The 12,653-nt window shown below is 46.1% G+C and overlaps 1 protein-coding gene across 1 annotated transcript; it reads right to left on the bottom strand.

Annotated features, from left to right (window-relative positions):
- Positions 1–276: 276 nt before the first annotated feature.
- LOC124001827 (ras and Rab interactor 3-like) lies at positions 277–12,289 on the bottom strand. Its single transcript, XM_046308939.1, has 14 exons — positions 11,749–12,289; positions 9,457–10,552; positions 9,097–9,211; positions 7,466–7,538; positions 7,286–7,377; positions 5,731–6,986; positions 5,344–5,522; positions 4,872–5,026; positions 3,897–4,093; positions 2,785–2,896; positions 2,370–2,501; positions 2,034–2,197; positions 1,731–1,864; positions 277–1,519 (listed from the first exon to the last, which is right to left on the bottom strand). The coding sequence occupies exons 2-14, from the start codon at positions 10,195–10,197 to the stop codon at positions 1,300–1,302; spliced, it is 3,570 nt and encodes a 1,189-aa protein (XP_046164895.1). The 5' UTR covers positions 10,198–10,552; positions 11,749–12,289; the 3' UTR covers positions 277–1,299.
- Positions 12,290–12,653: the final 364 nt, after the last annotated feature.

Below are 12,653 nucleotides of genomic sequence, written 5' to 3'. Positions count from 1 at the left end.
CCTTGTCCCGTCTCCATTTGTAAGACAATATTTCACTTCATTCTGATTTTTTAGGAAAGCAAGCCAATATGACATAATTTTCCACAGAATTCTACACGGGTAAATTAGGGATTTTGTTATTCAGTGTGTGGATTAATTCTATTGATACCACATTGGAATTTCTGAAAGGAAATTTGGCATTTCTTCTCCTGATACGTCCGCATAAAACAGTTCACATGTGAAAAACGACACAATTCACTTATCAAATGTGAAAAACAATGAAAGACAAACACTATATAAAGTCATGGTGACAGTTTAATTAATGACAGTATAATATGTCTTAGCACCATTAACCAATGTAAACCATGAGTGCCTGGTAGACTTAAGGGAATTGCGTTTGACCTTAATGGATGGTGTTGTAACAGATACCTTTGAGAATGAGACATCAAAAGGTTCTTTCAGGACGTTGATGAAACCTATCCACAGCACAGCTGCAAGAGTATACAAACCCAGCAGAGCAAATACGGATAAACAGAGAGTAGCAGTCTTTCTTGAGCATATAAACCCACTCAGATAATATTGGCAAGGATATTGTCATGCAAAATTCAATTAGCTAAACCATTGAACAGCTCATTGTCTGTCGGAACTGTTGAAGAAGCGTAAAGTCGGTTAAATATGAAAATGAACACCGACCAGACAGGATACATGGTCGGCCCAAATTAGACCCTATTCCCTACATCCCTACATACATATTCCCTACATAGTGCCCTTAATGGTCCCCCGGTCAAAAGTACTGCACTACTAGGGGATAGAGAATAGGGTGCCATTTGGGATGCAAGCCGAGTCTCCTTGTCCTGATCCCTTATCTTTTAATTATCCATGCCATTGTACCCTTTCAAACTAGAGGAGGACAATATCCCTTTATCGCTGCAGCTTTGGTCAACCTTGCTGGGACTCACTGAGCAAGATGAGTCAGTGTAGAAGTCATACAGAAGCCAAAGTAAACTTGAGTGAAATTTAGACCTGAGGTCCGAGGTGTGGTGATGGTTCTCTTCTTTCACAAAGTCTCCACATGTTCTCAAACCTGAAGATGGTATTTTTATTGAAGATTGTATGGTTTGGCAGAACTATCATGTCCATCTTGGACTTGAGTCCATTTTGCTCCACGAAAGAAAAAAAAATCCATTGTCTCGTTTAAAATGTCTGTTGTGGTTGAGGAGGATGCCATTGCATTCCCTTGAGCAGCTCCTCAATCATTTGAGCTTCGTCTGGCCATGCACGCACCGCACACACACACACACACACACACACACCTTAATATCATATCTCGATCAGCCTCTTCTCCTCGTCAGGCTCTGTCTCCGCTGTGGGTGCTGGCTCCTCACTCTCTGCCTCCTGCCCTTCCGACTCTGTCCTTCCAGGCCGGTAGACAAAATGGTACTCCTTGCGAGGTTCACAGTGGTGGAAACTAGACTTGATGGTGAGGGGGGACTCCCCCGGGGCCAGGAGCTGGTAGTGGCCCTCAACTAGTACACTCAGGCTGTGGAATAGAATAGAATAAAATAGAATCGATACTTTATTGTCCATATTGTGAGAAAGGTAAATGTGTCTTTTGCCTACATCAACCATCCCAAAAGCATACACATACACTATTGACAGGCACAGTGTCAGCCGCAGAGCAGCATGCCTGGATGGAGACGTTTTTAGGGGTTAAATGCCTTGCTCAAGGGCACAACGGCAGGAGATTGTACCTGTAGAACTCTGGCTCCAGCACCTCGAACTTGTCAGCACACTGGGCACACAGGTCCTGGGCCGTGGTGGTGGGGAGAACCCCCAGGGTCTTAGTGTTAGACCCCGCCTCCAGGAACGACACATTGATGAAGTCCTGGAATGGGACCAGAGCAAAAAGCGGGAGGACATCAGATATCATAGGAAAATTGTTTTCGTAGTGACAATTACACAATTTCAAAGAATAATCATACAGTCATAACTATCCAATATCCCAATACTGCGGTGACATTTTGTATTGTTTTCATGTGGTGGTCCAAACTGACCTGTACAGATGAGCGTGACACCCGAGCCTTGTTCAGGGTGCGTCTCTTCTCCCAGCGGTGGATAGAGTCCTGGATCTCCAGACTGAGCTGCTGTGTCACCGCCTGCTTGTCATAGTTCTTTATGTGCTCCAAGGCTCCATACGTGGTCGTCAGGTAGTAGGAGCCTGGTGACACACACACAAAATATAGTCACCATTAACAGTGGTACTATCTGTGTGTTTGGGTACAGCAGTTGGTATGAGTGTGTCCGCATGTGTGCTTGCGCGTGGTCTGTGTGTGTATGTGATCTTGTCTGCACCTATGTGTGCGTGTGTATGGCATTTCGTTGCTCCCTACCTTCTCCTAGCTGCAGTGCAGGATCCATCAGCTCCATCATGTACTCTACGTCCAGTAGCAGGAAGGCCATGTTGCTCCTGGCCAGGACGTACATCAGCACTGGCAGGAAGTCATCTACACCAAAGGCTTTTCCTGTTGGCAAGTCAACCGCCATCCCAATCAGTTCACATGACAGTCAGGTATTTGTAAACGTTGGTGTCGTCAGGCAGTAATGATCGCTCATCATCAACTTCAATCTGCACTCTTATACTAGCCTTGATTTCCATGCTTCCTAACGTTCGTTTGGAGGTAGTCGAGGAAATAAGCAAGACTTGGAAGGATGGCATTGTGAGACTACTGTTACACTAGCAAACATGACAAAGATCATTATAATTGAACCACCTAAATCTACCCGGCAACAAAGACAGTGCCTCACCTGGGCAGCCTATAGACATGGACTCATAGATGATCTTGCAGGTCTTGAGGAGCAGATCAATCTTCTTCTGAGGGGAGTACTCAAGGTGGAGGGTCATCAGCTTCAGCTGGATCTAAGATAGATAGATAGATAGATAGATAGATAGATAGATAGATAGATAGATAGATAGATAGATAGATAGATAGATAGATAGATAGATAGATAGATAGATAGATAGATAGATAGATAGATAGATAGATAGATAGATAGATAGATAGATAGATAGATAGATAGATAGATAGATAGATAGATAGTATTCACCCCCCTTGGATTTTTGCACATTTTGTTATGTTACAAAGTGGGATTGAAATAGATTTTTAGCTGCAATATGTAACTTTTTGAGCTACCTGACCAAATGTACATAGAAATGTGTGTAATAGATATGTCATTCTGATTGAAAGCAAGTCTAAGAAGTGGTAGATCTGTTCTATGTGGGCTATTTTTATGCTTCCCTTTCTTAAGTTTAGTTTTTGCGGGGGGTTTTGTACACCAGCTTCAATATTTTGGTTATGGAATATATATTTCACAGCGGTTTAGATGGTACAATGATTCTCTACACATATACTGAAATTAAGAGAACTATTCACATTTTAGCCATGATCCCCAACACCTTGACAGAGCTTGAATTGTTTTGTTTAAGATTAATGGTCAAATGTTGCACAATCCAGGTGCGCAAAGCACTTAGGGACTTACCCAAGAAGACTCACGGCTGTAGTCACTGCCAAAGGTGATTCTACCATGTCTTGACTCAGGCGTGAATACTTATCTAATCAAGGTATATTCGTGTTTTAGTTTATATTCATAATTCATCTTCCACTTTGACTTTACAGAGTATTTTGTATAGATCACAATTAAATCTATTCGAATCCCACTTTGTAGCACAATAAAATGTGAAGAAATCCAAGGGGGGTGAATACTTATGATACCCAGTGTAGATTAGGTCCCAGAGGGGAAATCCACATCGGACAAAAACACACAAGACAAATAGTCAGGAGCCATAGAAAGTGATCAAAGGGTCCAAGCAACGCACTACACAGAGAATCATGTGCCGTTTCAGATGCAGCCCTGTCTACCTTCTCCATGACAGGGATCTCTGGAACGCTGGTGGTGACCCCCAGATCTGTGGTGGTGGTGCCCAGGACCACACTCTGGTTCTCCTTCAGCCTCTTCAGAGAGCCCCCCCTGGAGTGGATGTCCTTCAGGCCGGAGTAGACAGCCTCCCGCAGAGGCTTCAGCACAGCCTTACACAGAGCAGCCTCCATAATCACCTCTGGAGAGGTACAAGACCCAAAACAAACACAGGTTAGAAATAATTGGGGAGAGAGCATGTTGCGGCCACAGTTAGTCTTCTGTGCAGTGCAAATAGTAAAGGAGGAAACTTGAATGTGGCTACTCAATGCTGCTGGTTAATATACTCTCTACGCAAATACGGAAGCCGATTAATTCAAGTGTTTTTGGAACTATTGTCATTTTGCCTGCAATTTTGCCTGCAATTTGCATACTGCAGTTCTTTATGGGGGGGGGGGGGGGGATCTATCCAAATGGTTATTAATTCAGTATGAATATTACCCTCCCTTTAATATATATTGTATTCTGTATGTACACTGTGTAAGAAAACCTGACATTCAGCATTTCATGCTGGAGGCAAAATAAGTTGTATCTCAAAGGGGACTTCTTGTTTAACTGGCAACCCAGTTAGGCCATCAAATGTCAACGGTGACAACGCTCACTAACAACGATGTCTTCTGTCCCTGTTGTAATTTGATAGGTGCCACTACAGAGTCTAATTTACCACGCACAAAGAGAAGACTGGTAATGACAACTGCCTCCTGTTTGACAGGGAATAATGGTAACATAATGGGAACATTTTTGTCAAAAATCTTCAAATGAACATACCCACCATGTCCAGTGTCCAACAGGACAATTAAAGTAAGGAACAAGTGGAACTTTAACCGTGTAAGGAATGGAGGAATGGAGTGGAGTCATTCATCTGTATTGACAGATGCATGTTGAGGATATCGAGGGGAATTATGTAAGCAAGCAGGTACCTAGTTTGTCCTCTGTGTAGACGTTGGGCTCCAGGAGGTTCTGCAGCTCAGTGCTCTGGATGAGGTAACTCTTCAGCTGGGTTATCATCTGCCTGATCTCCTGCAGCAGCTCAGTGCTGGAGCTGTGCTTCCCCATGGTCTCCAGAATGTACACCCTGGGATGTGTATAAGACAGTAGTTTTGGAATTGTTAGTTAGATTACTTGTTGGTTATCACTGCATTGTCGGAACTAGAATAACAAATAACATTTGATTTGATTTGATTTGATTGGGGATAGATTCACTAATTAGTCGATCAAGGGTTTCTGAAGTGATCTTTATTTGATGCCAATTTAAGGGACATTTTCCGTGGCTGGACGGAGATAAGAGTTGAAATGAACAAAATTATGCTTTGAATGAAAATATGTTCGGTCCAAATCAGCCCATCAACTAAGAGATTCTAAAAAAAAATCTTGAGTTGAACTGGTCCGTACCTGTAATCCTTCACCAGGTTCCCGAAGTAGGAGTTCCCGTCCCGGGACAGTTCCACCATCCTCTTCTGCAGCTTGTGGTCAGCGCTCATGAAGTTGGTGAACACACTGGAGAAGTTGACCATGGAGAGGCGTTGCTTGGCACGGTCCAGCATGATGGTCGGGGTCCTTTTCATTGACACCTGGGGTTTGTTGGTTTTTCAATGATAAGTACTTTAATTTACAGGAAAATGTTGTGCAAAATTCTCATACAGTAAGACAGCAAAAGCAGCAAGTGAAGATTGTAGTTAGGATCATGTCAGTTACACAGCGGAGCTGCATAATAACGTTAAATGGGATTTCCTGGGGAAATAAAGGTTGAAAATAAATGAATGAAATGAATATATATACTTTGGTATTGTTGGTCCCAACGGCCCCTCCAGCCTGACTGGCCACCGTGTCGGCCTCCTCCTCTGTGCTGCTGGTAGAGTAAGAGTCATGGTCCAGTGCAGGGAGGGCCGCGCCACCATCAGGGGCGTACAGGGACACATCTGCCCCCCTGGCCTCCATCACCTCCCCCTCGGCGATGGAAATGGCCCTCCGGGCTGGCGAGGGGATGCTGGAGGTCTGGGGTGTGTCTGATGACGCATTGATTGAAAGAAGTCCTCCACCTATCACGTCTGGGGAGAGAGTTGTAGTGGGCGTGGCCTGGGAGGGCTTATTCTTTCTGGGAGGCGGGACTGGTGGTGCGGCCCTCTTCGTCAGAGGGGCTGGTGCAGCCACGCTAACAGCGTCACTGCTGTTTGAAGTCTCTGATGCCCCTTGCCTCTGCAGTGTCTCTGTCTCACCAGCATAGGGCTCCACTCTTAACTCCTTCTTCTCCTCTACCATGTTGGTGGTGCCGTCGATGCACACCAGTGAAGCAACGGGCACTGTGCCAACACTGCCCTCCTCCTTCATCTTCCTCTTTGAGGTTGTGGTGAGGCTCAGGGGGCCTCCTTCTGGCTGGGGCGGCTCCTGTCCTGGGGGTGGGGGACGCTTCTCTGAGGGCACCCGCCGTAGGGGCACAAGTGGTATCCTGTGTGGGGGTGGCCGGGGTGCTGGGTGCTGATGTCTAGCTGTTGCTCCGTGTGGTGACAGATGCTGTAGAGGCTGAGTAGCTGCTACTGAGTCAGTGGCTGTAACTGACACCTGAGACAGCTGAGAAGCAGCTCTCTCTCCCTCCCCACTGCCTTTGCTGCTGTTTCCTTCTCCTTTCTGCCCTAACTTGGTTGTAATTCTAAGAGGTGTGGGTGGTGAGCGTGGGGAGGGGGAATCAGACGTCCCTCTGTTCCCATGCTTAGCCCCCTGTGACAGTAACAATCCCTCAGGGGCATTAGGTGGTCGGGGTGGGGGGCGTTTGAATTTGGGGGGTACTTGGCCCTGCCCTTGGCCTGGGGTGTTCAGGCTCTGGGTCCTGAGGATGGGAGCAACGACGGGAGTGGAGGCCTCCAGGCTGCTGCAATACTCCTCAATGAAGACGGGGTTAACGTACCACAGCCGCTCGTTACCGGTCCCAGCAGACAGATGGATCTCACAGGAGGAGCTGTGACCCCGGCCCTGGTCTACTGGTGTGTCCCTTTGTCCTGGATCCTCAGAGGAACTGTTCAGCTGAGAGCCCCAGAAATCTGACAGGAGAAACATTCATGTTACTCTTATGTTCATGTTACTCTTATGTTCAAAATATGCTGAATCTTTGTTGAATCTGGAGGGTTGTGTTGTGTAGATATTAAAGGAGGAAGCTCGCCTCAATATATTCAGTACAGGACACTTCACTGTCTGAACATCCGCTCACTCACACATCAACACGGTTGTCACACTTCCTCTCTATTTCACCAAAAGGCTCCTACACTTTTATGTTTGCCTTACCGTGAGATAATGTGCCCCTACCCCATAGACACACCAAAGGAAGATACATTCAAAGTACCTGAGCCTAACTCTGATATCGTCTCTATATCTTCATACTTGGTTGCCTGGACGATGACCTCAGGCAACCTCAGAGTGAAGGGGAGAATATCCCTGGAAGAGAATTCATGATTATTCATTTAGAACAAGTGAATATGTTGAGTGCCAGGCTGTAGGATATGAAGTATCAGTCTTGTCTTACCGGCTGACACAGTAGAAGGAGATGAGTTTGAAGATGGTGTCAAAGACCAGGACAGACCCTTCCAGGTAGATCACTGTTACGGGATGGAAAGGGTGGTAATAATGCAAAACTGTATCAATATTGACACTGTATCAATACTGATATTAGATACTGATACTGTATCAATTCCGAAGCAACTGACAGTCATGTAGCAGGGACAGATTGGGGCATGCTCACATTATTTCTCTCTCTCTCTCTCTCTCTCTCTCTCTCTCTCTCTCTCTCTCTCTCTCTCTCTCTCTCTCTCTCTCTCTCTCTCTCTCTCTCTCTCTCTCTCTCTCTCTCTCTCTCTCTCTCTCTCTCTCTCTCTCTCTCTCTCTCTCTCTCTCTCTCTCTCTCTCTCTCTCTCTCTCTCTCTCTCTCTCTCTCTCTCTCTCTCTCTCTCTCTCTCTCTCTCTCTCTCTCTCTCTCTCTCTCTCTCTCTCTCTCTCTCTCTCTCTCTCTCTCTCTCTCTCTCATATCGTGCATAACCATACTATGGTAACTATCAATGTGCAAAGTGAAACTTAAACCCATCCAAGCCACAGACAATAACTATTTATAGAGGGGAGAAAACTTTGAAAGTTGACAGAGATGAGCAAAAGATAACAGCTTTGTTACAAGCACTTCCCAATCCTAGGCCAACACATTTACTGGACGTAGCTGCAAGGACATGCATACCAAGTACATTTCATGCACTCCTTGACAAATATAGATTCTGAACATGCAGATATTGTTATACTGGATACTTTACATATCTGGACATCTCACACACACACCTACCTGGACTCAGGGGTAGACGTAATATCGTAAACGTAAATCGGGGACATTCCAATTATACTGTATGTTGCATTTTGTATGGTATGTATTATGGATTAGGGTTAGGGGTTAGGGTCAGGGTTAGGGTTAGTTAAGTTTGGTATGGTTATATAAGACAGAAGGTTACGTAGAGCAAAAACTAAAGTAGGGTGGCCTGGCTTTATATTTACTATGTTGTCTAGTCTATGATACCAGGCTGCACACACACACACAAACACACACACACACACACCTCCCTACACTGCGGCCGGGTCTGGTGAGCTCAGAGTGTCAGGAAGTCCTGTACTGTCGACATACAGCCCAGAAGAGCAGGGGACAGGAAGTTAGTACCCTCCCCCTCCCCTCTCCACCACAGAAGTCACACATGTCACATAGAGCAGCTGTAATAATGTGTTCTGTGTGTGGATGGATGGGCAAGCATCATGTGTTCTGTGTGTGTGGATGGATGGATGGCCTAGCATCATGTGTTCTGTGTGTGTGGATGGATGGGCTAGCATCATGTGTTCTGTGTGTGTGTGGATGGATGGGCTAGCATCATGTGTTCTGTGTGTGTGTGGATGGATGGGCTAGCATCATGTGTTCTGTGTGTGTGTGGATGGATGGGGTAGCAGGACCAAGGGCTTTAACACTGATATTCCCCATATCTATTTACCACTGACTGTTCACTAGGGTTTGAGGACAGAACACAAACAGACATCCCCTTTGAGTGGGAAACTGTGAAGGCTTAGGGTTAGAACAAAGTTGTTACAAGGTGCATTACAACATTATAGACCATCTCTCGTTAGGATACTCACATGACTTCTCCTCTTTAACCAGAATGTCCTGGACCTGAAGCTCCCCCTGCTGGTTAGACACACGTACTGACAGAACCATGGCCTTCTGGTCCGGGCTTTTGCACACTAAAAAGATCTGGGTGCACAAAGTCACGCTATCAATATCATAAGGAAATATCTCGACAGTGATATTTGTTATGTCAGAAAACGATGTCTGGCCCTTCATGTGTTTGTGTGTGTGTATGTATTTGACGTCTATGTTTGCAAGTCTATGAAAGGGTGTTTGAGTAATAAATGAATCCAAATTTGAGGCTCATTATCCTCAGACAGTAACAACATGTGCCTGTGTGTTTGCGTAAATAGAATTTGTCTGTCACTCACCCCAGGAGTTTCTTTCTTCAGTATAAGTGAGGATTTCTCCTGGGCCATGGCTAACTGCAACCACACAGGACATGTTTTGATCAGCTTCTCCAGGATACTGATGCTAGGTGGTGGGGCTGTGGCTGTGGCTGTGGCTGTGGCTGGGGTTGGGGCTGGGGCTGAGGAGGGCTTAGCTGAAAGAGGGACTAGTGGGGTGGGGAGAGGGGGAGACGAGGGCTTGGTAGATGGAAGAGGGGGTCTGGCGAGAGCAGGGGAGGATGGCTTCGCTATCGAGTGAGGGTGAGGAACAGGGGGTCTCGGCTGGGATGGACCGGAGAGTTTTCGAGTTGCTGAGGGTCTAGGAAGAGGGGGGGAGGAGAACTTTGAGACAGGAGGAACAGGGGGAGAGGAGAAAGGAGATAAGGAGGGTTTTGAGAGAGGATGAATGGGTGGAGTGGGGGGAGGGGGTTTTGCTATAGGAGGTACACAGGCAGAGGAGAGAGGAAGTGAGGAGGGATTTGAGACTGGGTGAGAGGAAAGTGCTGGTACGGTTGGCTCTGAAGAAGAGAGCTCTGGGACTGAAGAGGACATATCTAAGGGGAGAGGAGGAGGAGAGACATCCAAGATATTAGGAAAGGGGATTGTAGAGGGTACTGAGACTTGAGGGGATATTGGTGTGGGGAGGAGTGAAGTGGATGCCTCTGCTAGGGGTTTGTGGAGTGGGGGGGGTACAGTCCTCTGGGACAGTGGCATGAGGGACATCAGTGGTGTCAGTGGAGCCAATGGTCAAGTCAATTTGAGGAGGGAGCGGTTCAGATGCTGAAAGAAGGGGTGGTGTGGATGAGGAGGGTGAGGAGGGAGTGAAGGGTTTAGGGGGAGGGGGTAGAGGAGTCTAAATGGAATGGTGGTGAGGGAGTGGGGTCAGCGGGTGAGACAGGGGGTGGGGGTGAGACAGGGGGAGAGGAGGGTTTAGAGTGGGGAGTCGGGGAGTCGGGGGAGTCATCAGGGGTGGTTCTGAGGAGAGGGGGGTCTAGGTGGAGGGAACGGTGCTGTTGACCCTGAGGATCAGTTAGGGGTGAGGGGGGGTCTAGGTGGGGAGCAAGACTCAGCATTCACCCTATGGAGAGAAGTGAGGGAGAGATTAGATTTCCTTACTAATGTCCCTTAGCCATGAGTAAAGTCTGTTTATATTACCCATGGCTGTGTATATCATGTACTCATTGGTGCAAAAAGTACCTACATGTAATTGTCATACTTGAGTGAAAGTAAATGTAATTGCTAAAATATACTTAAGTTTCAAAAGTAAAAGCATAAATATTTTTCAAGTTCCTTAAACAAGACGGCAACAATTTTTTTTTTTTTTACACTCAGACATCATTTACAAACGAAGCATGTGTGTTTAGTGAGTCCACCAGATCAGAGGCAGTAGGGATGACCAGGGATGTTCTCTTGATAAGTGTGTAAATTGGACCATTTCCCTTTCCTGCTAAGCATTCAAAATATAACGAGTACTTTGGATGTCAGGGAAAATGCATGGAGTAAAAAAGTACATTCATTTCTATAGGAAATGTTGTGAAAAATACAAAAAGTAAAAGTACAGATACCCAAAGAAACTACTTAAGTAGCACTTTAAAGTATTTTTCCTCAAGTACTTTACACCACCGCATGTACTGTATGTGCAGTACATAACGCACCTACGCCTGAAATACTTGGGAAATATCTGTGGCTAACAGTTCCAATGCAAAGAGGACCAAGAACAACGTTTATAGTCGGCTCAAATGTAGTGGAGAGATCATGAAAAAAAAAACATGTCAACCATGACTCATGCATGCCGTCTGCAATCCTCCTCTCCAGTTAGGAACATTTCCCCACATTCTCAGCAGATTCAGCCAATACATTTCCCCCCTGAAGCTGCCCTCTTCTCGTTTTCATCTGGATCCCCCACCCCAACCTCTTGGCAGGCAGCCCTAACTTAATTATACCCTAGAAAGATTTGTGCATGTATCAAATACTATTCGTACATCATATGTTTGCTTTAAAACAATCATGTGGCCAAGGGCGGGGCTATCTTTTGACGCAAGCTTTTCAAAAAAACTTTCGCAAAGTTAGGGTTGTTCAGCTAGAGGCACACAACCAAACCAGTCGCTGAATTCGTGTCTTCTCTTAGGTTCAGAAAAGAAAAGAGGGCGAGGCCTTGAGCCCCGAGTTGCATAGACTAAACGCCTGTCCATTTAGTTTGCCCTTGAAGAACAGATTGTTTCGACTACAGACCCTGCAGACCTTCTAGTTCTACAGCAGATTGTTTGTACATACCCAGCCAGCAAATGCTCCGGTTTCCTTAGCGAGAACAGCTGTTTTCATCATTATTTGTTTGGACGCCAAACCTATCCCTGCGTCAGTCACACACAACTCCACTGGAACAATCCATGTTGGTAGACTGAGAAGTCCTTCTCTCTTTCGCCAATATCCTTCTTCTAATCTTTTCTATTTCACACTGTGTTCCGACCCTAAATCTGTATTTCTCACACTCCAGTCCAGCACAGTTTGCAAGAAGTTAGGTGACAGGAAAAGTATTCCCCCTCTCTCTCTCTCTCTCTCTCTCTCTCTCTCTCTCTCTCTCTGTCCGTCTCTCTCTCTCCCGTCCAGTCCCCCCTCTTTCTGTGTGTCTCTACTTCCTGTCTCTGTGAACTGCAGTGCTGTCAGGAAGAGGCAGATCAGGGTGGTCAGCCTGCCCTCCCCCCTCCTCGGTCCTCTCCTCCACTGCTCTCTTAAACTCCTCCCCCCTTCACACAGCTATACTTCAGGTATGTAAGTTTTAGTTCTATACCTACCCTCTCTTCTCTCCTTGTCCCACTTCTCTCTCTCTCTCTCTCTCTCTCTCTCTCTCTCTCTCTCTCTCTCTCTCTCTCTCTCTCTCTCTCTCTCTCTCTCTCTCTCTCTCTCTCTCTCTCTCTCTCTCTCTCTCTCTCTCACACTCTCTCTCTCTCTCTCTCTCTCTCTCTCACTCTTAGTTCCTCAACAGTCACATCTGGCTTTTTCTTATTTTCTCTGTAAGGAGTTTGGAAACTAAAACTATAACACAGCGTTACGTCTTGATTGGGTTTAGCACAAAGAAGAAGGCGTGTTTTAGCTTAAACAGATCCAGATGCTGACCCCTTTAATCCCCCCTCAAACCCAGATCCAGACACAGGGAATGTAGGGTAGTATAGCATGTGGTC

This window comes from Oncorhynchus gorbuscha, linkage group LG17, assembly GCF_021184085.1.
Source record: "Oncorhynchus gorbuscha isolate QuinsamMale2020 ecotype Even-year linkage group LG17, OgorEven_v1.0, whole genome shotgun sequence".
Taxonomy (NCBI): domain Eukaryota; kingdom Metazoa; phylum Chordata; class Actinopteri; order Salmoniformes; family Salmonidae; genus Oncorhynchus; species Oncorhynchus gorbuscha.
The sequence above is the reverse complement of the archived record's forward strand: the minus strand, read 5'-3'. Positions and strand labels throughout refer to the sequence as shown.

Excerpts from the sequence above, each read along its gene's own strand:
- LOC124001827 (XM_046308939.1), bottom strand. The coding sequence starts at position 10,197 with ATGTCCCTCATGCCACTGTCCCAGAGGACTGTACCCCCCCCACTCCAC. Across the intron at positions 5,523-5,730 it reads TTGGGACCAACAATACCAAA|GTGTCAATGAAAAGGACCCC; the intron begins GTATATATATTC and ends AACAAACCCCAG. Across the intron at positions 2,198-2,369 it reads TGCACTGCAGCTAGGAGAAG|GCTCCTACTACCTGACGACC; the intron begins GTAGGGAGCAAC and ends GTGTGTCACCAG.